Source organism: Delphinapterus leucas, chromosome 13, assembly GCF_059928025.1.
Source record: "Delphinapterus leucas isolate spDelLeu-1000000601 "Yukka" chromosome 13, BTC_Dleu_Yukka2, whole genome shotgun sequence".
NCBI classification, from domain to species: Eukaryota; Metazoa; Chordata; class Mammalia; order Artiodactyla; family Monodontidae; genus Delphinapterus; species Delphinapterus leucas.
This window is the reverse complement of record NC_143141.1, coordinates 27,048,145-27,073,948: the sequence shown is the minus strand read 5'-3', so window position 1 is coordinate 27,073,948 and position 25,804 is coordinate 27,048,145. Positions and strand designations below refer to the sequence as shown.

Here is a 25,804-nt window from a genome sequence, read left to right as displayed (position 1 = left end):
GAAGATGATGGTATATTTAAAGAGGCTGCCATGAACTACAACTGTATTTAATTTAAAATAATACATCATTTTGAGTGTTACATCAGATACTATTTTCTTACTACTAGGTTTTAGTATAATGTAGCTATAACAGGCATTGTAGTTTATGGAAAAATTTGTGGGAGAAAAGAACTATTATTTAGGAAGAGATGAATGTTAACAACAGAACTCTTTGATCCAGCCTGTGGAATGACGATCCTGGTGCTAATAAAAATCAACATGTTGATATAATGTACTCTAACAAAGTACCTCCCACCCTTTCTCAAGTCATGGCACACATAATAAAGTACAGTGATAGCCAAGGCCCTAAAGGAAGATTTAATGCTGCTTATGACATCTGATACCTCCCAAATTTCATGATATTAAAAAGTATATTGAAAGAGAACAGTTAAGCTGGGATCTAACTTAATTGTGATAAGTCTGAGATAATGATATCAAAAGAGGCTAGTGCTCAGCATAGAGACCACAGGGAGGCATTTGTCATTTGGCCCTGCCTGAAGAAGAGAGACTTTGGTGCATACAGATGTTCTGCTCATTAGGAGGAGGCCAGTGTAGCAGTGGAAGAGCAGAGAACGCCTTTCTTATGAGACCCCTGGGAATACTTCAAAACATTTGTCTTAAAAAAAATACAAAACTTCTTTTTTTATATATATTTTATTTTTTTACTTTTTAATTATTTTAACATCTTTATTGGAGTATAATTGCTTTACAATGGTGTGTTACTTTCTGCTTTATAACAAAGTGAATCAGTTATACATATACATATGTTCCCATATCTCTTCCCTCTTGCGTCTCCCTCCCTCCCACCCTCCCTATCCCACCCCTCCAGGCGGTCACAAAGCACTGAGCTGATTTCCCTGTGCTATGCGGCTGCTTCCCCCTAGCTATCTATTTTACGTTTGGTGGTGTATATATGTCCATATCACTCTCTCGCTTTGTCACAGCTTACCCTTCCCCTCCCCATATCCTCAAGTCCATGCTCTAGTAGGTCTGTGTCTTTATTCCCGTCTTACCCCTAGGTTCTTCATGACCTTTTCTTTTTTCTCTTAGATTCCATATATATGTGTTAGCATATGGTATTTGTCTTTCTCTTTCTGACCTACCTCACTCTGTATGACAGACTCTTGGTCCATCCACCTCACTACAAATAGCTCAATTTCGTTTCTTTGTATGGCTGAGTAATATTCCATTGTATATATGTGCCACATCTTCTTTATGCATTCATCCAATGATGGGCACTTAGGTTGTTTCCGTCTCCGGACTATTGTAAATAGAGCTGCAATGAACATTTTGGTACATGACTCTTTTTGAATTTTGGTTTTCTCAGGGTATATGCCCAGTAGTGGGATTGCTGGGTCGTATGGTAGTTCTATTTGTAGTTTTTTAAGGAACCTCCATACTGTTCTCCATAGTGGCTGTACCAATTCACATTCCCACCAGCAGTGCAGGAGGATTCCCTTTTCTCCACACCCTCTCCAGCATTTATTGTTTCTAGATTTTTTGATGATGGCCATTCTGACTGGTGTGAGATGATCTCTCATTGTAGTTTTGATTTGCATTTCTCTAATGATTAATGATGTTGAGCATTCTTTCATGTGTTTATTGGCAGTCTGTATATCTTCTTTGGAGAAATGTCTATTTAGGTCTTCTGCCCATTTTTGGATTGGGTTGTTTGTTTTTTTGTTATTGAGCTGCATGAGCTGCTCATAAATTTTGGAGATTAATCCTTTGTCAGTTGCCTCATTTGCAAATTTTTCTCCCATTCTGAGGGTTGTCTTTTGGTCTTGTTTATGGTTTCCTTTGCTGTGCAAAAGCCTTGAAGTTTCATTAGGTCCCATTTGTTTATTTTTGGTTTATTTCCATTACTCTAGGAGGTGGGTCAGAAAGGATCTTGCTGTGATTTATGTCATAGAGTGTTCTGCCTATGTTTTCCTCTAAGAGTTTGATAGTGTCTGGCCTTACATTTAGGTCTTTAATCCATTTTGAGCTTATTTTTGTGTATGGTGTTAGGGAGTGATCTAATCTCATACTTTTACATATAGCTGTCCAGTTTTCCCAGCACCACTTATTGAAGAGGCTGTCTTTTCTCCACTGTATATTCTTGTCTCCTTTATCAAAGATAAGGTGACCATATGTGCATGGGTTTATCTCTGGGCTTTCTATCCTGTTCCATTGATCTATATTTCTGTTTTACAAAACTTCTTAAAAGGAAGAAAAAAACTATTACAGTCAGGTATCATAGCTTTAAAAAAAGTTATGTCTAGTTTTAATATAAATACATAATTTTGAATTATTTTTTAAAATAATTATTCCATATCTGTGGGTGGTGCCTGGCGCAGCTGAGTTCCCTTGGAATGCAGTTTTAAGAAATGCCGCCCTATGGAAAATTACCCAGGCTCTCCAAGCCCTACAGCATCATGGATGGCAAAGCTCCTAGGACCTTCCACCACGATTTACTGTCATTCTTTGCTGAAACTCTGGCTTCTCATTGCTAAACTGGATTTCCAAAAGCTTTGAAATGGGGGATGGTGTGCAAGGTGGGGGTGTTGCCCTGGTGTGACTGTTTCAGTAATTGGAACTGTATATTTCCCATTACATCTCATTTATTGGCATTCGGGGTTTTGTGTGTTTAAATGGCATAAGTCGGTTTCTCAGAGTACTTACTGCCCTTCTGATCTCAGAGGTGAAGTTGGCACGCCCTAACCCTCAGGGCCCTTCCTTTCCATCTGCAATCGTTCCTTGGGTAGTTGTTTTTAACTTTTAAAAAATTTAAGTAGTTCTAACAACCATTCAACCCCACCCATCTAACAAATCAGTTACCTTCATCTTTTCATATTAATTAAAATAATTTTTCAGCCCATAGCCAGAGACCATGTTTTAGGCTTAATCACCAACCTGCAATCTAAATATTGACTATCTGTGCCAAATATTTTAAAGTAGGGACTATTTAGGACAGGTAGGTATCTGATAATAAACAAATTCAACCAATTTGTATTTCCTGCAACTCTGTTGGGCACTCCATGACAAGCCCAAAGGGTTTTATTTAGTAGTCTGGGATGTGGTTTTGGAACCCATTTTTTTAAAAAACCACCTCTGTTGATTGTGATCAGATTGTTCTAGATAGCAATCTCCAGTATAAGTCTGCATCACGATCACTTGGGGCATGCTTTAAAAATGTGGATTCCTGTGATCCAACCTCAGAGATTCAGATCCTGTTAGGAAACCAAAATTGAGGCTCATGAAACAATCAAAACAATTAAATGCTAAATGTATCAGAGGCAGTTAATAAATATTGCTTGTTTGATTCAGCTGCCCAATGTGGTAGGAATTCGGTGTGAGCTGGAGATGTCCTGAACTTCGCGGAAGAGGTGGGCCTTATGCTTAGTGGGGGAAGGGATTTAGACACAGGCTGAGCAGAGCAGGGGAAGGCATTTGTTCACTGAAGTGTGGGAGGAGCAGAGGCTGAGCACATGTGCAAAGGCACACAGGAGTTGGGTGGAGGTGGGACTGAGAGATGAGTGTGACTGTACAAGATGTACAGATTTATGTGTTTGTTCTTTACCCTGTGTGTTCAGAGAGGAGTTGGAGTGGTGGGTAATAAATGTCAGATATTGGATGTGTGGGCTCTTCTGCTGAGATGTCTCTTTGCTCCTGATCAGTAACTATGAGTGGCTGATAGAATTGACTGGAAGGGTGCCTCCCCCTTCCTTCTCTTCCTTCCATTTGGGTTCCTCCTAAGGGTAGAACTCACTTGAGAAAGATCACCTCCCGTAGGGGAGATTGAGCTCCAAGCACATTGTTATCGTTCATGTTTTGATTTTTAACAAATGTGGGTTTCGTAGGGAAGTGGAATTAATAATGTATTACTTGTTTTATTCATTCAGCTAGGTCATTAGTCTGGGCTTTGGTTCCTGCCCTGAAGGAACCCCATCTTCTACTTAGAGAAACAGAATTACAATGGCAGTGATGGAGTCTTACCCAGATTGCCAGGCCAAGCACAAAGGAGCTAATCCAACTTAGAGGCATCAGGGTCCTGAAAGCCTTCACACAGGAGGTGTATCTGAGCAGAATCTGAAGATTGAGTAGGAGTTGGCCAGGTGAGGAGAAAGCATATGCAAAGTCACATTTGCAGCAGACAGCATGGCATGGTTAGAGTTGCAAAGAGTTTGGTCCAGTGGGAGCTCAGGATGCCTGAAGGGAAATGAGGCAGAGAGGTCTGTGCAGGGGCCAGATTTTGATGTGTTTTATAGGCCATGCTAAAGAGTTTGAATTTTGTTGTGAAGGCAATAGGGAGCTGCCAGAGGATTTTAAGCAGTGTTACTTTGTGTTCAGTGTGGCTGCAGTATGAATGATGGATTGAAGAGGGCAAGGCCAGAGTTGGAGAGGCAAGAAATGAAAGCCTGGTCTTTGAGCAGGAGGTGGGAATAGAGAGAAAAGGACAGATGTGGAAATTTTAGAAGGCAGGTTCAAAAGCAGTTGGTGGCCACTTGAGGTTTGGCAGAGAAGGAAGAAGTCCTGACTGAGTGGAGAGTGCTGTCTTACCCTGCGGTTGGGACATGGGAGAAAGCTCAGTTTGGTGGGGAAGATGATGGGTTCATTTACGGAATATATTGACTTTGAGTTGTTTCTAGGACATCCAAGTGGAAATGTCTGGAGGGCTCTTAGATAGTGAGTCTGGAATTCAGGAAGGTATGGGCTAGATGTTGGTGTAAATGGGAAAAGAGAACTTGAATGTTGTGGTACTAGGTTAATTTCATCTCCAAAATATTTCTCAAAGCAATCACTGCTTTCTACCTCTTCTGCTCTCTCCTTGGTTGAAGCTACTGTTATCTTCTAACTGGTCTGCCTAATTCTACATCAGTGCAACAGCAGGTGGAGTGGTCTTTTAAAAATGAGATGGTCTTTTAAAAATGACATGGTCATTTCCCTGCTTAAAACCCATCATCACTGATATCCCATTGCCCTTAGAATAGAATTCAAACTTTTTACCATGGTACAGGGCCCCATGTGACCTGGCCCTGGCCTGCCTACCAGCCTCTCCACACTCATTTTGAGCCATTCTTCTCCCTCGTTTGACCACACTGTCACTTCAGGGCCACAGATTCCTCTTCTGTCTTCTTGTACGCCGTTTTCCTCTTTTCCCAACCTTTCCCCCACTCTTGGCCTGACCAGTCCTTGTCTTTCAGGTCTCACCTCAGGTAACATTTTTCAGAGGAACCTTCCTTGATCTCCTGAGCTACATTAGAGCCATCCTGCATTTTTCTTTCCTAGCACTTAATACAATTTGTTATTAGTTACTCATGTGTTTATTTGGTATCTGTCTCTCGTACAAGCTCTGTGAGGGCAAAATCCATCCTGTGTTTTGTTTATCATTGTACCTCCAGTGCCGGACAGTCTGAGCACATAATAGCACTCCCTGAATATTGGTTAGATTTGTTGAATGAATGAGGGTCATTGCCTTCATTTTCTATCTTGAAAAGCTTGTAATTTTTATACTGTCACCGAATAAATAGGACTGTGCGATTCAAGCTTTACAACACATGTAGCTGATTTCATCTACTTTTGAGAGTCTATTCCATTTTTAACTGTTACTAAATACTCTTTTCCTCTGAGAGGTTGGGACATTAAAATTACAAATCAGATCTTAAGGGTATTTTTCCTCCCTGTTGCCTGCATTCATTATGGTGACTGGTTAGTCTGACAGTGACGTGGCTGCTGAGTTTTGAAATTGGAAAAACTGGTACTTGTTCCCTTGAGTTGGGCATTTGTGACAGAGTTTAATAGCAGCCGCCTCCTGCAACCCTGATTTGAGATGCATCCCAATACATGCTGTTTGCATTGCAGCTGTGGGAAAATCCACCTTTGTGAAGTTACTCACGAAAACTTACCCAGAGTGGCACGTAGCTACAGAACCTGTAGCAACATGGCAGAATGTCCAGGCTGCTGGCACCCAAAACGTAAGTTTTCAGTTGTGGTGGGTCGTTGGCAGGCATAGGTGAGCATAGGTGAATAAACTAATTGTAATAATCTAATTTGCTCTGAGTAGGTGAAGTAGTCCAGTTTGAATCTCCTTTTTAAAATATCAGCACCTTCATTGCCTAAAGCGACCATGTACACCGGAGAGGATATGACTTGTTTGAATATGTTTAGTTTTGATTTTCGTGGTTTTTACATGTCTATATAAGTGACTGTCTCTGTTCTTTGTGGTTTCCCAAAGCATGTGCAGCCATCCTGGCTTTGAAGGTTAATTTTGTCATTCCTACCTTTAAGTATATTACTGAAACTGACCATAAGGATTAGTAGTTAATTATAATGATTTTAACTTAATTGATGAAGTCTTAGAAATTGAAAGGGACCTTAGAGAGCATCTTGTCACATTTTGAGTCAATGCAGAAATAATAGCTAACGTTTATATAAAGTGCATACTATGTACAATGCTATCCCAAGCACTGTACATTCCATGTATGTCTCGTGGCTTAAGCCCTAGTGTCAGGTATGTTGCTTTGGGAGAGCACCAAACCACCAGCCACATCAGTGTGAGTAGGGAAGAACCAATTTGAGCGTGAACACTAGAGGTAGCTGAGGGAGTAGCAGCACCATGCCTTAGTCTCCACAGACTCCTGCAGTCCTGGGAACATTCACTGAGTGCTTCACTCTTGTTTTTACAACCTATTGTTAGAAAGTTCTTGTATGAGCCACTTTGCATACCTGTGACTCTGACTCATTGGTTCAAATTCTGCCTGTTAAGTCTTTTAACTTTTCCATATGGCAACCCTTCGTACGTTTCTAAGGCAATGATTTGCCTGCTTTTTCTCCCCCTCAAGTCTTCTCTCTTTGAAACCAAATACCATTTTCCTCCAGACTATTTCTCATGCTGAAGTAGCTTTGTCTAGGAGATGTGCTCCAGTTTGTTAGTTTTCCACCTAGATTTTAGTAAGAGTGGTACTCAGAGCTGAACAGGACATTCTGGATGTAGTCTAAATGGTATAGAATATCATAGAACTTGTTCTGGGTGCCATTTATGTGTTATTCCAACTTAGGATTGTGTTACCTTTTTTGGCAGACAAATAAAATACTTATTGAGGATTATTTGTTTTTTAAACTGTCTCCATATGTGTATGTGTATATGTGTGCATGCGTGTGTGTATTTGTGAATTAACTTTTCCATTTAGAAAATAAATTATCTTTTTCTGAGTATGCCACAGGTCACCTGTTTTGGGGATTTAAAAATATATCCACAAATGGTTTGATACTCTTTCCTTCAAGAAGTGGACCTTAATTCTCCCCTTGAGTGTGACCTGGACTTAGTGACTTGCTTCTAATGAATACAGTGTAGCAGGTTTAACAGTGTGTGACTTTTTATGGTAGGTCATAAAAGACATTGTATCTTCCATTTTGTTCTGTTTTGATCATTTGGCTCTGGTGTTGCCAGCTGCCATATAATGCAGCATACCTGTCTGTGAAGAGGCCCATGCAGCAAGGAGCTGAGTCCTCCTGCCAGCAGCCTTGTGAGTGAGTCTTGCAAGCAGATCCTTCAATCCCCAGTCAGGTCATCAGATGACTGTAGCCTCAGCCAATGTCGTGACTGAAATCTCATGGAAAACCTTGAGGCAGAACCACCCAGCTAAGCTGTGTCCCAAATTCCTTTCCAACAGAAATGGATTTAATGAGTGTTTTTTGTTTAAACCACTAAATTTTGTCAAAACTTAGATAACTAATACTCCCATAATCCCATTATCCAGTGGTAAAACAGTTAACATTTTTGTCCTTTTAGGTTTCTATCTACAAAGGAGAAAATGTATATATTTACATACACTTATATAAATGTATAGAACATACATACATTTCCTCTTTTAAAACAAAAATTGTGATTGTCACTTGCGTGTCACTTGATATCCAAGGTCTTCTTCCTTTTACCTTTACAAGGTAATGTCACTTTAATGGTTGCTGTATACTGCATAATATGGTGTGCTATCATTTAGTTATTCAGTCTTTTATTTTGAATACTTAGTTTTCTAATTTCTCCCTATTATAAACAATGTCACAATGATGAATATTTTTGTAGCTATATCTTTTTTCTTTTTAATAGCTAATTTTGAGGGTAATCTAGAACTGGAATTTGATGTCGAAAAACAACATGTTTTGTTGAGACTTTTGTTATATTTTATAAAATTTTCCTTCAGAAAAGTTGTACTATTTTTCTCATATTTTCAGCAACACTGGGTGTTATTTTTTTTTATCCTTTCTGATTTGAGAGGCAAGAAAATGAATGGTGTGTTATTTTATTTTACATTTCTTTGATTACCAGTGAATTGAACTTTTTAATGTTTATTGGCCTTTATTAGTATTCTTTAGTGAATTGCCTATTCAAACCTCTTGCTTTTTTTTTTTTTCCTCTATTGAGATCTGCAGGTTTTTGTAATGGCTTCATAAGAACTCGTATGTTAAATATCATAGACATCAATTACAGGAAAAAATCTATAAAAAATACAAACACGGGCTTCCCTGGTGGCGCAGTGGTTGAGAGTCTGCCTGGCGATGCAGGGGACGCGGGTTCTTGCCCCAGTCCGGGAGGATCCCACGTGCCGTGGAGCGGCTGGGCCCATGAGCCATGGCCGCTGAGCCTGCGCATCTGGAGCCTGTGCTCTGCAACGGGAGAGGCCACAACAGTGAGAGGCCCGCGTACCGAAAAGAAAAAAAACACATGGAGGCTAAACAATACACTACTTAATAACCAAGAGATCACTGAAGAAATCAAAGAGGAAATTAAAAAATACGTAGAAACAGACAACAACGAAAACACAACAACCCAAAACCTGTGGGATGCAGCAAAAGCAGTTCTAAGAGGGAAGTTTATAGCAATACAATCCTACCTTAAGAAACAAGAAACATCTCAAATAAACAACCTAACCTTACACCTAAAGCAATTAGAGAAAGAAGAACAAAAAAACCCCAAAGTTAGCAGAAGGAAAGGAATCATAAAGATCAGATGAGAAATAAATGAAAAAGAAATGAAGGAAACGATAGCAAAGATCAATCAAACTAAAAGCTGGTTCTTTGAGAAGATAAACAAAATCGATAAACCATTAGCCAGACTCATCAAGAAAAAAAGGGAGAAGACTCAAATCAATAGAATTAGAAATGAAAAAGGAAAAGGAAAAACTGACACTGCAGAAATACAAAGGATCATGAGAGATTACTACAAGCAACTCTATGCCAATAAAATGGACAACCTGGAAGAAATGGACAAATTCTTAGAAATGCACAACCTGCTGAGACTGAACCGGGAAGAAATAGAAAATATGAACAGACCAATCACAAGCACTGAAATTAAAACTGATTAAAAATCTTCCAACAAACAAAAACCCAGGACCAGATGGCTTCACAGGCGAATTCTATCAAACATTTAGAGAAGAGCTAACACCTATCCTTCTCAAACTCTTCCAAAATATAGCAGAGGGAGGAACACTCCCAAACTCATTCTACAAGGCCACCAACACCCTGATACCAAAACCAGACAAGGATGTCACAAAGAAAGAAAACTACAGGCCAATATCACTGATGAACATAGATGCAAAAATCCTCAACAAAATACTAGCAAACAGAATCCAACAGCACATTAAAAAGATCATACACCATGATCAAGTGGGGTTTATCCCAGGAATGCAAGGATTCTTCAATATATGCAAATCAATCAATGTGATACACCATATTAACAAATTGAAGGAGAAAAACCGTATGATCATCTCAATAGATGCAGAGAAAGCTTTTGACAAAATTCAACACCCATTCATGATAAAAACCCTGCAGAAAGTAGGCATAGAGGGAACTTTCCTCAACATAATAAAGGCCATATATGACAAACCCACAGCCAACCTCATCCTCAGTGGTGAAAAACTGAAACCATTTCCACTAAGATCAGGAACAAGACAAGTTTGCCCACTCTCACCACTCTTATTCAACATAGTTTTGGAAGTTTTAGCCACAGCAATCAGGGAAGAAAAGGAATCCAAATGGGAAAAGAAGAAGTAAAGCTGTCATTGTTTGCAGGAGACATGATACTATACATAGAGGATCCTAAAGATGCTACCAGAAAACTACTAGAGCTAATCAATGAATTTGGTAAAGTAGCAGGATAGAAAATTAATGCACAGAAATCTCTTGCATTCCTATACACCAATGATGAAAAATCTGAAAGTGAAAGAAAGCACTTCCATTTACCACTGCAACAAAAAGAATAAAATATCTAGGAATAAACCTACCTAAGGAGACAAAAGACCTATATGCAGAAAATTATAAGACACTGATGAAAGAAATTAAAGATGATACAAATAGATGGAGAGATATACCAGGTTCTTGGATTGGAAGAATCAACATCGTGAAAATGACTCTACTACCCAAAGCAATCTACAGATTCAGTGTATTCCCTATCAAACTACCACTGGCATTTTTCACAGAACTAGAACAAAAAATTTCACAATTTGTATGGAAACACAAAAGACCCCGAATAGCCAAAGCAATCTTGAGAAATAAAAGCGGACCTGGAGGAATCAGGCTCCCTGACTTCAGGCTATACTACAGAGCTACAGTAATCAAGACAGTATGGTACTGGCACAAAAACAAATATAGATCAATGGAACAGGATAGAAAGCCCCGAGATTAACCCGTGCACATATGGTCACCTTATCTTTGATAAAGGAGGCAAGAATATACAATGGAGAAAAGACAGCCTCTTCGATAAGAGGTGCTGGGAAAACTGGACAGGTACATGTAAAAGTATGAAATTAGAACACTCCCTAACACTATACACAAAAATAAACTCAAAATGTATTAAAGACCTAAATGTAAGGCCAGACACTATCAACCTCTTAGAGGAAAACATAGGCAGAACACTCTATGACATAAATCACAGCAAGATCCTTTTTGACCCACCTCCTAGAGAAATAGAAATAAAAACAAAAATAAACAAATGGGACCTAATGAAACTTCAAAGCTTTTGCACAGCAAAGGAAACCATAAACAAGACCAAAAGACAACCCTCAGAATGGGAGAAAATATTTGCAAATAAAGCAACTGACAAAGGATTAATCTCCAAAATTTACAAGCAGCTCGTGCAGCTCAATATCAAAATAAAAAACAACCCAATCCAAAAATGGGCAGAAGACCTAAATAGACATTTCTCCGAAGAAGATATACAGATTGCCAACAAACACATGAAAGAATGCTCAACATCATTAATCATTAGAGAAAGGCAAATCAAAACTACAATGAGATATCATCTCACACCAGTCAGAATGGGTATCATCAAAAAATCTACAAACAATAAATTGCTGGAGAGGGTGTAGAGAAAAGGGAACCCTCTTGCACTGTTGGTGGGAATGTAAATTGATACAGCCACTATGGAGAACAGTCTGGAGGTTCCTTAAAAAACTAAAAATAGAACTACCATACGACCCAGCAATCCCACTACTGGGCATATACCCTGAGAAAACCAAAATTCAAAAAGAGTCATGTACCACAATATTCATTGCAGCTTTATTTACAATAGCCAGGACATGGAAGCAACCTAAGTGCCCATCATTGGATGAATGGATAAAGAAGATGTGGCACATATATACATATACAGTTTTTACTCAGCCATAAAAAGAAATGAAATTGAGTTATTTGTAGTGAGGTGGATGGACCTAGAGTCTGTCATACAGAGTGGAGTAAGTCAGAAACAGAAAAACAAATACCGTATGCTAACACATATATATGGAATCTAAAAAAAAAAAGGTCATGAAGAACCTAGGAGCAAGACGAGAATAAAGACGCAGACCTACTAGAGAATGGACTTGAGGATATGGGGAGGGGGAAGAGTAAGCTGGGACAAATTGAGAGAGTGTCATGGACATATATACACTACCAAATGTAAAATAGCTAGTGGGAAGCAGCCGCATAACACAGGGAGATCAGCTCTGTGCTTTGTGACCACCTAGAGGGGTGGGATAGGGAGGGTGGGAGGGAGGGAGGGAGACGCAAGAGGGAAGAGATATGGGGATATATGTATATGTATAATTTTGTTATAAAGCAGAAACTAACACACCATTGTAAAGCAATTATCCTCCAATAAAGATGTTAAAAAATATATCTTAACTCTGTCATATATTGTCGATACTCTCACCAGTTTGTCATTTTTTCTTTCCTTTTCTGTATGATGTATTTTGCAATATAATACTTTTAAGTTTTTATGTGGTCAAGTCTATTGTTTTCTTCTTAGTTACTGCCTTTGACGCGAAAGTTTAAAAAGACCTCTTACAGCCCAAGATTATAAAAACAGGCACTTGTTTTTCTTTCTCTTGCTTTTAAGGTTTTATTCTTTGTGTGACTTTAAAAGTTACAGGAGTCTGATTTTCCCCAAGTTTTTATCTGAATCCCCAGTAATAGTCTTGTTTAGTTTATTCCTGAGTGGTTATATATTTTGTTGTTATTGTGACTGGGATCTGTTTTCCCTTCATCTGTTTCAAACTGGTTATTGCTATTTGAAAGAAAAGCAGTTGATTGTTGTATGTCTTGTGTGACTTAATTCTCACATTAATTTTTTTTTTGCTTTATTTGCTTGAGGTTTTAGAAAATAATAGTTTTCTCTAAATTCTAATCAGTTGTAAGAGTTTTCCAATATCCAAACCTCATTTCTGTTTTCTTTTGTTGGATAGAAGTTCCAGAACAATATTGAATAATAGCAGTGATGGTAGTCACTTTTATGTTTTCTGTGTTTAGCGAAAGTACCTCTAATGTATCATTGTTAAGATCTGTGCTTGTCATTCATTTCAATAGACCATGTGGAGGAGGTACTTCTATTACTAGGATATTAACTGTTTTCATCAGTAACAGATGTTGAGTTTTCATCAAAAGCCTTTTTTAGCATCTAGTGAGTTAACCGTGGGATTTTTCTTTCTTCCTTTTAGTTTTAGTCATAGGTTGGATAATGATGTCATCCTCACATTCCTAGAATAAACCCTTTTGGTCATGGTGTACTGTTGCATTAATTTGCTAATATGTTTGGAATTTTGTGTGTATTAATAAATTTAATTGGTATTATATTTATGTGTGCAGTTTTTGACAGGTTTTACCATCAGGGTTATGAAAGTGAATTGGAAGCTTTGTATTATTTTTAGCATAGAAATTATCTATTCCTTGAAGGTATGACAGAAATCAGTTTTAAAATTACATGGATTCAGTGCTGTTTGGGGGGAATAGTTATTAGACAAGTGTTTCTTCCTCAGTTATTATTCAGGGTTTTTAATCAGTTTTGATAATTTTGTTTTCTAGAAAATTGCCCTTTTATTGAGATTTTCAAATTTAATAATGTAAAATTATTACATATATTCTTTGATACTTTAAATTCTTCTGTATCAAGAGGTTTTGTATCTTTTGTCTGATGTTGCTTATCTGTGTGAATATTTTGGGAGGAATAGGTTTGATAGATGATTGTCTATTTATTTGTCCTTTTTTAAAAGACCCAATTAATGGATTTTAATTTTTAATTCTATTGGGGCTTGCATTCTAATTCATTAATTTTTGCTTTTAAATTTATTTATTTCTCAGAATTTCTTTGCATTTTTAAAGCTCTTTAGTGTGAATGATTAATTTGTGTATTTTTCCCTTTTTTCTGCCTTAATAATAAAAGCATTTGCAACAGGAAATTTTTTTCATGGGATAAGCTTTGGCCCTGTCTTCTAGATTTTGACATATGAGAATTTAACTGAAATTTCTAAAGAGTTTGTAATTGTAGTTTTAATTTATTTTTTGCCTAAGATTTATTTGTAGTGTTTTACATATTCTGAGTAGATTTTGTATGTTTATTATTTTGTTAATTCTGAGTTTATTTTGTTATGATCAATGTGGCTTATACAGTTTCTCACTGAGGAAACTTACTGAGATTTTCTTCATTGACTATGTATGCTCAATTTTGATAAGTGTGCCATGGACTTTTAAGAAGAATATGTATTATCTGTAAGGTATATGTAGTTTGATGTGACATATTTTATAAATTCCAAGATGTCATTGATTATAAGACATTATCAATTTAGTGACACTTCTAAGGAATAATTAAAATGTCTATTACGTTTAGTAAGCATTATAAGATGTATCCCAGTTTCAGATATGTGGAAAAAAATAATGATTAAGAGTCTTATCCTCCAAGTTCTTATTTTGAGAGTCTACTGTTTTTATTAAATTCTGAGAGAAGTGTACTAAAGTTTTGTTCTTTTATTGTGTTTTGTCTATTTCTCCTTGTATTTTTAATTGACTTTATATTTTTGTATTTCAGTGCTTTATTATTCCATGTAAAAAGGTTCATGACTTTTTTGTGGAGTCTTTATTGCTTTACTAGTCTTGTAGAATTTAATGCTTTTTTTAAAAATTAATTAATTTATTTGGCATGTGGGCTCTTATTGGTGGCATGCGGGATCTAGTTCCATGACCAGGGATCGAACCCGGGCCCCCTGCATTGGGAACGTGGAGTCTTAACCACTGGACCACCAGGGAAGTCCCAGTGCTTTTTTTTTTCTTAATACAGCTTTGCCACATCTGCATTCGTTTTATTTGCATCTACCTGGTGGATTTTGCTGCCCCTCTACTTTCAGCTAATGTATGTCATCTTGTTTTAGGCGTTTCACTTATGAACAGGATTTTTAGCTTTTACCCAGTCTTAGGGTTTGCCTTTCCTGGGAATTTTTCTCTTTTATCATGATTATGTTTAATTTATTCCTGCCACCTTATTTTGTGCTTTCATCTCCTTTTTTTCCTTTTTGCTGTATTTGAATATTTCTTTCATTTATCTCCCCTTCATTCGTATGGAAATTTTACTATTTTTACTCTACTAGTGGAAACGTTTAAATTAAAAATATACATGTTTAAGACTCACAGATATAGAAAACAAACTTGTGGTTACCAAAGGAGAGAGGGAAGTGGGAGGAACAAATTAGGGATGTAGGATTAACAGGTATAAACTACCATGTATAAAATAGATGAGGCAACAAGGGTATACTGTACAGCACAGAGAATTATAGCCATTATCTTGTAATAAACTATAATGGAGTATAAATTGCAAAAATACAGAATCACTATGCTGTACACCTGAAACTAATATAACATTGTAAAACAACTATACTTCAATAAAATATATATATATAAATGTTTAAACCTATTTATCAATGTTAATGGGGTCTCTATGAAAGAAAAAAATAAATTTTACTACTTTTTTTTACTACTTTCTTCTCCAGACTCCATCCCCCAGGTATAGAAATCTATAGTTTTATAGATCCAGAATGTTTTTACGTAGTGAAATTTATCTCTCTCTCTCTCTCTTTTTTTTTTTTTTTTCTGGCCACGCCACAAGGCTTGTGGGATCTTAGTTTCCCGACCAGGGATTGAACCTGGATACCAGCAGTGAAAGTACCAAGTCCTACCAAGTCCACTGGGCCACCAGGAAATTCCCTGAAGTTTCTCTTTTAACTATAGAAATTGGCAGTAAACTTCTTCACCACATTCATAATAATTACTTTATACTTAACTGTTCTACTGGTCGTTCACTGACCACTGTCTTCTTATTACTTCTTCCCATTTCTTAATTCTTTATTTTGATTCATTTTCCAATTGGTTGAAATATATTTTAGAGGATTTTTTTTTTCAGAATGTGGTTGGTATAATTTCTGAGTGATTGCTTGTCTTAAAATGTCTTTAGTTTCTGTTGTAGGGAAGTGTTACATGGTTCTGATCTTTTTTTTTTTAATAAGTAATTAATGTTTTCCCCCCTCCTTAAGTTTTTGTTTTGTTTTGCTTTCATGAATTGTTGACATCTTGCTAGGTTAGGTCTGGGTGTGTGTGTGTGTGTGAAAGCTGTATATGTAAATCTATATTAAATCCTTTCTGGTACTTAGTGAATTTCTCTGGTGGAAAGTCTCACATCTTCAGAGATTTTCTTCAATTTTTTTCTTTGATTTTGGCTTCTTTTTCATCTGATCAGTTCCCCCTGACTATAACTCCTAGTTGTAGCATGGTTTTAAACTTCCTTTCTGTTCTAAAATACCTAGAGATATGTCGTGTTTCTACTAGACAGTGATTCTCAGTGATGGTGAAATTTGATGAGAAGGAGACCTTATGAGTAGTGGTCTTCCTCTGCTGATCTCTTTTTTTATTGGGGGTGGCATTTCACCATTCTATATTGGAATTTTATCTCATGAGAAGGAAAATCGTTTGCTTTGGTTAGGTAGCTTTGTCTGAGATATGGGTACTGTGAAGTTGCACATCATTTTAGCCTTTGTTTGAAAAGTTGTTTGATACAAAATTGTATTCACTGCTGTCGGGTAGGACACAAGTGACATTACATCTTGATGTATCTTTCCAGAGAAAAGAAAGAAAAAACAAAAAATACCCTACCACTGTATAACAATGTATATTGGATCTCCTAAACTGTATTTCTTTTTATTTCTTTCATAATTTTCTGCTTTTTTTCTCTTAGTTTAGGGGAAATTTCTTGAGTTGATATTCTGTATGATATTCACTAGTTAGGTTTACTGCAGTTTACAGTGTGCTGGTTACTATCTTCATTGGGAGTTTTGTTTTGGCAATTGCGTTTTTCTCCTCTAAGAATGTTCTTTTCATATTGCTCCGTTTTGTTTGTTTTCTGACCACGCCACGCTGCATGTGGGATCTTAGTTCCCCGACCAGGGATCAAACCCATGCCCCCTGCAGTGGAAGTGCAGAGTCTTAACCACTGGACTGCCAGGAAAGTCAGTTGTTCCTCTTTTATGATAGCCTGTTCTTATCAACATGGCAGTCTCGAGTCCCATTGAGATTTTTTTGTTTTCTCCTGTTTGTGGCAATAGCTCTGTCTCCTGAGAGGCTGCTTGTCCTGAACACACGGATGGGTCCACTCCTTTTGAATTGCTGGATATTTTTATATCCAATGATTGTCCCTCTATTGTTTATATGTTTGAAGGGATATTTGCATATGTTCTGTAGCTGAAATAGGTTCTTTAGAAATTGTGTAGGCCTCTGTACAGTTTTTTATTCTGGAACAGGCTCCCTTTGGTAACCCAAAGCCTGCTGGTAGAATCCCCGCCCCAGTCAACCTAGTGCATCTGCCATCGCAGTGCCCTACTCCACTCAGCAGGCTTCCCTGCAGTCTCAGAGCTATGCTGTAACCGTGGGCTCCCTCCAGTCTCTGGTGACACCACCAGAGACTCGAGTAGATTCAAATTTGTCCTCCTGCTTCAACCTCCAGCTCTCAGCCAGGGGCCATTTGTGAGGCTGGTTTGTGTTTGTGGGTTGCAGAATTGAAAGCAGGGAAGTTGTTTTGTGATCCACTCTGCTCTACACACATACTCTGCTGAAGGCTTCCAAAGCATAGGACCCCTCTTTGGAATCCGGGGGTGATATTTAGCCAAACTGGACCACTTGTGGTTGTCTAACCTTTCCCCCCACCCCATGTATTTTTGTCTCTACCTGAAATACTTTCTTCTTAATCCCCATTTCCATCTGTGGAGATTCTATGTATCATTTACTCCCCAGCTTAATGCCACTTTTTTCCAGAAACTTTCTCAGATTCCCTCCACCATACCGTGATCACCCCTTTGTTGTATGTTCTGCTTTATAGTCTAGCTCTCCATATCTTTGTCACCCCCTTTCCGTATGCATTATGAGCTACTTGAGTTTGGGAACCATGTCTTGCTTGCCTTTATATGGAGAAATATTAGAATGAAGAAGTTAGAGGAAGCCAGGTGTGAGTCCCCATTCAACACTTACCATGAAACTTTGGACAAGTAGGTTCCTTAACCTTTCTGAGTGGATGTTCTCCTCAAGAAAATGGGCATAACCGTAGTACCTACCTCATGATGCTGTTTTGAAGATTAAATAAGATAACATAGCACAGTGAACATTGAGATAAATCTTAGTTTTGTTTGTGTACCCCTTACAGCACCTAGCTCACGTAGCATCTTATCCACACAGGCCTTCAGTTCATGGTGACTGAATGAACGCAGATCAGAGTGCTTTTCGCAAAACTCACTTTTGGGTTGAGTCAGTGGCAGAGCCCAGGAAAGAATCCAGGGTTCCTGAGTATCTTAGACACGTTCCCACCTGCACATGCTGAGTAAGTGGGTCTTCACATGCCTTTCATAAAGTGTCTAGAATCGAGGAGGAGGGATTTGTTTGTTTTTGTTTGTTCATTTGTTTGTTTAACAAACTGTAGCCTTGCTATAAGAGAGAACTCGGTTTGGTTGGTTGGATTTTCAAATAATCAGGTACTTTCTTGTCTGGGTTGAAGTTTTAGAAAGAAATAGCCACAAATGGAAGCTCAAAAGAGAAGCAACATAGTGTTACGGTGGAAATATCTGATTCCAAGTAGAGTTTCAGATGGTTGTTGATTGTTAAGTCCTCCTCCAACATGCTCCACAAACCCACCAATCAGCGAATGTGCTAATTCTATGGGTGGTTCTTCCTCTGCTGTTCTTTGGTATGCTGAAGGTGGCATGTCATCTCCCTCTGTCAGGTTCTTGTCTAGTAAGGTAGGAAAATCTCTTCCTTGATTATGTAGCTTTGACTAAGCTGAGGGATGTGATTATATCTTTTTAGTGGAAGGAAACTTTTGTAATTGCATCTCTCATTGATTATTACACTTGTGGGCGGGTGGGTAGAAGGGCGGTAAACACTGTGAAGTAAATATGCCTTCTAGGAAATTCTCCTCTTTCATAATTTACCTCTAGGCCTGCACTGCCCCCAGTCTTGGAAACTTGCTGGATATGATGTACCAGGAGCCAGCGCGATGGTGCTACACATTCCAGACATTTTCTTTTATGAGCCGCCTGAAAGTACAGTTGGAGCCCTTCCCTGAGAAACTCTTAGAGGCCAAGAAGGCAGTACAGATCTTTGAGAGGTCTGTATACAGCGACAGGTAAGACCCTGAGCCCTCCACCAGTCACAGGCTCTGTGCTTAGCGCTGCATGTTTTCTCCTCTTGCTCAGACTCTGCACTGCTCTTGTCATTGAAAATGATACTTGAAAAAATTGTCTTTTTAAAGACAACACTATACAGATTTGTTCAGACTTATAATTTCACAGTTACCGTATATGTCAAGAAAGGAGACTGTGTTTTTCATAATCTGAATGCATTTAATTTCTCACATTGGCACTGATTATGTTTCCTTATTCTTTTCTAGCATAGAAGCAGGCGGGTAGCTACCTAGTATAACCATTACATGCTAAAAGGCACAGAATAGACACTTAAGTAGCAGCATATGTTCTAGCAAACCAAATGAATCAGTGGTTGGTTATCACCTGGGAGAAAAAAGCAGTCGGAATTAAAATGTATTCCTAAAATGATAGGAGAAATAAATTTATCCTTTTTTTAAATTCTTCAAGAAAGGATTTCTGAGTAGAAATAGCAGATTTGTAAAATTGGCTTCTATCTTGGATTTAACCTTTTTTGACCCTTTGTTGTGTGGCAGGGCTTATTGTTGGCCAGAATCTGTAAGAGACATCCAATCTCTTACAGGTCAGACGAAGAGCATCATCCTGACCACCTGAGGGAGTGAGATGAGGAGCCACTTTTAATGAAAGCTAGCAGATAGCTTGGGAATTCAGCCCATCTGTTCTAGAGGAGCTAGTCCATCTATGCTCTGGAATTCCTGGTTCTGCCACAAAACCAGTCTGTGACTTGTGTATAAGCCATTTGAAGATGAAGTGAGGGTGCCTTAATCTGGACATCACTGAGGGTTTTTTATCTGAAGGTTATGAATGACCTCTGTCAGTGTGAAATGGTGGCATGATGGTCTATCTTAAGCCCCTTGAGTTATCAAAATGAAAAATGTTGCATTTTTATTGTCCACTCACTTCTGAAAACACTAGATTGGTTACCCATTTAATTCCAAATTAGAAAAACTATCTCTGCTCCTTAGTGCTCCCATAAAGCCTCCTGGAGGGAAAAAAATAAGGATACATTTGTAAATGTATTGTGATTTTTTTTTTTTAGACATTACTTAAAAATCATTCAAGATATGTAAAACAAACCCTATAGACTAGGCATTCCTTCTCTGTGGACCCCAAGAGAGAGCCTACTCTTTATAAAAGCGAAATATGTGAATTATAAATGGTTGGGCTATAGATTTTAGTTCTTTTTCAACTGTTGGATATACTACTACCTATTTTCCTTTCCCCTCTCCCAAGCCATGCCTCTTGGATTAGGAAGATGAATTACATATTACTACCTGCTTGGAAACATTCACCATCTTTTTTTTTTTTTTGGCCTCGCTGTGCAGCATGTGGGATCTTAATTCCCTGACCAGGGATCGAACCCGTGTCCCCTGCAGTGGAAGCTCTGAGTCTTAACCACTGGACCGCCAGGGAAGTCCCTACCATCAGTCTTTTGATTTCCAGCCCTTTAGTGAGATAGACATGTGAGAGACTCCTTAAAAATAGAAATACTTTGTTTAGAAGGTACAAGACCTTGGGACTTCCACTCCTTTAAACATTTATCCATTTATTCATTTGCTCAGCACAGATTTGTTGAATGCCGCCTATGTTTAGGCACTGGACAGCAGCAGTAAGCAGAGCAGACCCAGTCCCTGCCTTCACGGTGACCTTAGTCTAACAGGGAACTTTGAGACTGCACGTGTGCTCATGTGTGTTATATGTGTTCCAAAGGAGGAACATGGCTTGTTTGGGAGAGTGGATGACAGGGAGGGAGAAATCTAAATCTTTTCTGTTTGAGTTGAAAGAAAATAATAGCATGTGGTTTTAGAGCAGGGAACTTTACGCCTAGGTCCTTAAGCTGGTTCTTCCCTGCAGCCCCTGCATTCGGGCTGCAGGGTTCCCTCCCCTCAGCAGTCAGCACCACGGCCTTCTATGCCCTCTTGCCCCTTCACCACCAGCTCTGGAGAAATAAAGAAGTGCTCATCTTCAAAAAAGGCGAGGGCCCTTTTATAGGACTTATTAACAGATATTTACTTTCTCTTTATAAGATCTTAATTTCCATGTTACCTGTGAAGAAGCTGAAAACATTTTTCAGATACTGAATTAGAAATTCACCTCTTTGTTGCCTTCAGCTAGGCTGTAGCTAAGCCATTCCAGACTGGAAGAGTTGACTTCTGGAGCTCCCAAATTAGTGCCTTCATAGCCTAATGATGAAGCAGTTACAGTGGCAGCTAAGGTGTCTTGAGTGCTATGTGCCAGTCGCTCTTGTAAGCACCTTGTAAGTATTACGTACAGTCCTCCCAACTCTGTGAGTTACGTTCAACTGTTATCTTTGTACAGAGGAAGAAGCAGGCTGAGAGCTTGATGTCTTGCCCCTGGTGACACAGCTAGTGAATTTTGAAGCCAGGCCAGACTCAGGAGTGTGACTCTGCAAGCCATTCTCTTACTGCAACACTCGCAGCCTTGCGGTGTATACTTCCCTGAGCCATTCATAGATAAGGATTCTGAATTTCATTTTCCCAGAAGTAGCCAGTTGCTGAGCGTTGCCTTAGAAACTGGAGTTCATTGTTCAGGATGTAAATTGTGTTTTGTATCAAGATGCCTGAGGTTTGAAAGCAGAACTGACCCTCCTGACGTGATGGTTTCTAGTTAACTCTTATTTCCTATTCACCAGATCCTCCTTTAGTTATAGAAGTAAGCAAGGGGCAAAACTAGTTTGATTTTTAGATTTAGCTTTCTTGTATCTGGATTAGAAGCTCAGAGGCGGAGGAAGCAAGAGCTTATATGTGCTTGCTTTGGAGGAGAGTCTGCTTTCTTGGTAATACTGCAGTTAGTAGGAAGTGCATTTACTGCTCCATAGGTGACACCATTTCAATACATTTCCTGCTCTACTTCTCAAGTAGGCAGAAGGTTGGCTCAGTAGCCTGGAGACTCAGAAGGCTTGAGTCCTTAAATTAAAAGTGGTGGGTGCTTTATACTAGATTGGCTTTTTGTTTGGGGGTTTACTTGCAGTAGTAATAAGGAAATCTTAAAAGTTTGAGTTTACATGCAAGTTTGAGTCTACATGCACCATTTGCTATGTGTTTTGACTGGTTTCCAGCAGGGAAAATTGTTAGCGACCAATGATATTCTCTTTCAGTGTTCCTTTTCTTCCAGTGGATTAATCCATCCAGAGAACTGTGATTTTGGCCTCTAAAGTCTAAATTCTATTCTCATCTTAGTGTTGAGCAAGGAGGGAGAGACATAGGTGAAGAATTCAGATTTCTTAAAGATGGGTGAGGAACTAGAAAGGTTAAGTGTCAACTATACTTCAGTTAAAAAAGAAAAAGAAAAAAAAGATTGATGAGGTGCTAGAAAGGTTAAGTGGTTTGGACAGACATGGAACAAGTTATTGATTTTTTTTTTTTTGCTTCTCTCTTTCTTTGGCCTTTCATTCCATTTCCCATTCTCCTCCCCTCTCCCCATCCTACTTACATTTCCAATCAGGTATATCTTTGCAAAGACTCTTTTTGAAAATGGTTCCCTCAGTGACATCGAATGGCATATCTATCAGGACTGGCATTATTTTCTCCTGCAGGAGTTTGCCAGCCGGCTCAGATTACATGGCTTCATCTACCTCCAGGCTGCTCCCCAGGTAACACAGAATTTAAAGCCTTAGACTTTAGGGCCATATGAAACTTAAGAGCTGATGTTCTCTGAGCCCCTGATTTTCCAGTTGGAGAAAGTCGATTGTGGGTATTACCTGGAGCACGGAGAGCAATGGATGAGTACCCTCCCATCCTAGCGTGAGCACCCACAGGCTTTCTGGGCAGAGTGCTAAAGCCAATGACTGTGCGTAGAAAGTGTCCTTCTTGATGTAGCAACCGCATAGAGAAAATTGGGCTTTATGTTTATCACCAGGGTCTGCAGGTTCGACCCTCTGATCAGCTAACTCGTAGCCAGTTGCCTCAGCTTTTCCTTCCCTCTAACTGGGTCATCAGAGTCTGTGATGGTCTTGATGGTTTCCTGAATAGCATGTCAGGAGGAGGAAAAGTGTTTCCTCACCTCATCCTGATACCATCCTAATTTATAGTCTCCTTTTGAACCTTAAGGGTGCCACTGGTAAGGCAAGATGGACTGTGGAAGTTGCATCCCATGACCCTCTGACTTGGACCGTGGAGCCAGCCCAGCACACAGTAGGGTGATGTTATGGCAGCAGCACTGGAGTCTCTGGAGACAGCAGTGGTCCTTAGCTCTGCCAACAGGCAGTGACCGTGCTCAGGCCCTGGAAACCTTTCCCCAGAGGGGTCCTTGTCTGTCAAATCCAGTGTCTCAGGCTAGTGATCTCTAAGGGCTCTTCTGGAGTGGGAGTCAAGGCAGGGGTTATTTTTTGAGGGATGTGTTGTTCTCCCCTTTTTAGACAAATATCTGACATACAGTCAAATGCCAGATATACCACATTATCTTAGGAGGGAAAGCTCCCTTCAGGCTAGAGGCCGTGCTTTTAGAGACAGGACTGAGTCTTGTGGAAGGGGGAAGGCTGAGAGAAGATTGACTGATCAGAAAATGGGTGGGAGAGCCCCAGTTGCACAGGCTCACAGGAGCCAGAGATGAGAGGACCGGATGGAAGGGCCTGACCAGTTTGAATGCCTTGGGTGTGACAGGGAGCAGGTATTGGGGCTCTTTGTGTCAGGAGCTTCTGAAGATTGTGAGGCAGAAGCTAGATCATAGGAGGAAATAAAGAGATTACACGGAAGTAAATAGGGTCTCAGGTTTAAAGTGAAACTTAGCTAGAGATGCAGTGAAGCCAGAGGGCTGAGAACCTTCTGTGAAAATAATGAAGCTGAAAGTAGCTGCCTTGCGTATTTATGACTTCTTGCACAGTAGTCTTCATTGCCTGGGAGCAGGAATAGAAGAGGCCAATTATGAGGGTGACTGTACTGTAGGGGCAGGGATTGGTGTCAGTGATTAGGGGAAAAGGAGACCCCTGCCAAAAGGATGGTTTGAAGTAGCTGAGTGTAGGGTTCAGGGTGAGAGGAAAATCCTGGCCCCCAGGAGGGCTCATGGATGAGTAAGAGCATTGTGGACTTGAACTGAGTGAAGATTGTGGTTGGATTTTGAAGAGGTGACAGGTTTCCAGTAGGAGTTCATGGGATGGATAGTTGAAAGCAGAAGTAGGTTGAGGGGCTAAGCATTAAGAGAAGAACTGAAAGTACTGACCTAGCCTTTTCCTGGCTCCTAACCTAACCTAACCTAACCTAACCTAACCTAACCTGCTGGGACACTGGGACCCAGCAAGGGAAGGAAGAACGTCTTCCTCACTTCTTTGTGTACTTGGAATGACTTTGTGAGAAGAGACAATGATGATGACCGTGGTGGCGGTGACTGTTATTTTTATGGTGTGGCTGATACATCTTTTTGGAGAGACGAACTGAGGTATTTCAGCTGGGGTAGAATAAGGGTTGAAGGATTACTGCAACTTGATGGTAGAAAAAAATAGCTTATTCATTTTGATATTGATTGGGGATTCTGGTGCTATTTTGATGGCATTAGAGCCAGGAACCAGGAATGTCGATATCCTTCCACTGAAGTCACCACTGACCTCTTCTGTGAGACTCAGAGGGAACTATATCTAAGAGAGAGCCCAACAGAAGTGAAAACATCTCTGTGTAGAAAGCTGTGCAAGTGCTCAATCCCCTGGCAGATGCTACGTTTAGAGCTCGAGGGATGGGCTCAAGTAGGGCCTTTTGCTCCTTCCCACCTACTCTCCCCTAAATTGTAAAAAGCAAGCGAGCCAACAGTAAAAAATCAGAAGAGAAATTGGCTGGGCCTCAGTGCCCCATGGAATCGGGAAGAGAGAGTGCAGCTGGCCCGTGTGCCCCCAAGAGCCAGGCCGTGTTTGCAGTCCGGACACAGCGTGCTGCAAAGGCCTGGGAACAAGTGGCACCTGGATGCTGGGCTTGAGAAGCACAGCGGCCAGACCCACTAGCAGTCACCGTCCAGTTGCTGTCTCTGACTTCAGGCGGTCCGAACAGCAGCTCTTCCGGCGGTGAGGATGCGGCGGGCAGGGGAATGAAGGGGCAGCTGCCATTTCCAGCTGCACTGTCTTTCCTATTCACATTCAGTATGTCCTCCCCATGAGGACTGAGGTAAAGAGGGACCAGACTAAAGCACTGTCTGCACAGGTTTTTTTTTTCTTTAAAGAACTTGTAGCCGTATCAGTAAAGCAACAATTATGCCAAATGCTCAAAATAGAAGTTTACCTAGGCTTCTGGAGGGAAGAAAAGTTTGCTCTATTAAGCAAATTAACAGTGCAAAGGGAAATGATAGCCCAGTTTAGCAGGAGAGACTTTAGCATCAATGTTTGCCTGCCAGCAATGAATGAATAATTATAGCTTTTATAAAAAGAATTGCTCTGCCCTCTGTATAATTGAAACCATAAAGCCACATTCTAAAAAATACGCATTTTCATTAATTCTGATAATATTTTTCTCTCAGGAAAACTAGGTAGCTTTGCTATATTTAGAAACCCTGAAGCTACCTTGCTGGCAGGAATGTGAATTGGTCAGCCTCTAAGGAGGCAGTTTGGCAGCGTATACTAGCAGTGCACATACTTTTGACCTATTAATCAAGCTCCTTGGAATTTACTCCATAAATATGCTCCCACATAGGCAAAGTGGTTCATGTGCAAGGCAACATTGTTTACAATAGCAAGTTATTGTAAACAACCCAGTAGTCATCAGTAGGGACCGGTTGAATAGATTATGCTCCATCCATGCACTGATCAATTCTGAAGTCATGAAAAAGAACTAGAAAGTACTATACTGACATGT

At 39.5% G+C, this 25,804-nt stretch overlaps 1 protein-coding gene across 6 annotated transcripts in view; it reads left to right on the top strand.

The window, feature by feature from the left end:
- Positions 1–25,804, top strand: part of DGUOK (deoxyguanosine kinase) — a 35,921-nt gene that overhangs the window by 6,207 nt on the left and 3,910 nt on the right. For 4 of the 6 annotated variants that reach the window (XR_002643145.3, XM_022563040.3, XM_089922957.1 and 1 more), the window contains exons 2-4: positions 5,884–5,996; positions 18,789–18,976; positions 22,479–22,626. Coding sequence is in view for 5 of the 6 variants with exons in the window: in XM_022563040.3 (XP_022418748.2) it covers positions 5,884–5,996; positions 18,789–18,976; positions 22,479–22,626 (449 nt within the window). In the remaining variant the exon portion in view is untranslated. The remainder of the gene's footprint in view (positions 1–5,883; positions 5,997–18,788; positions 18,977–22,478; positions 22,627–25,804) is intronic. The other 2 variants (XM_089922959.1, XM_022563042.3) reach the window with 2 other exon arrangements.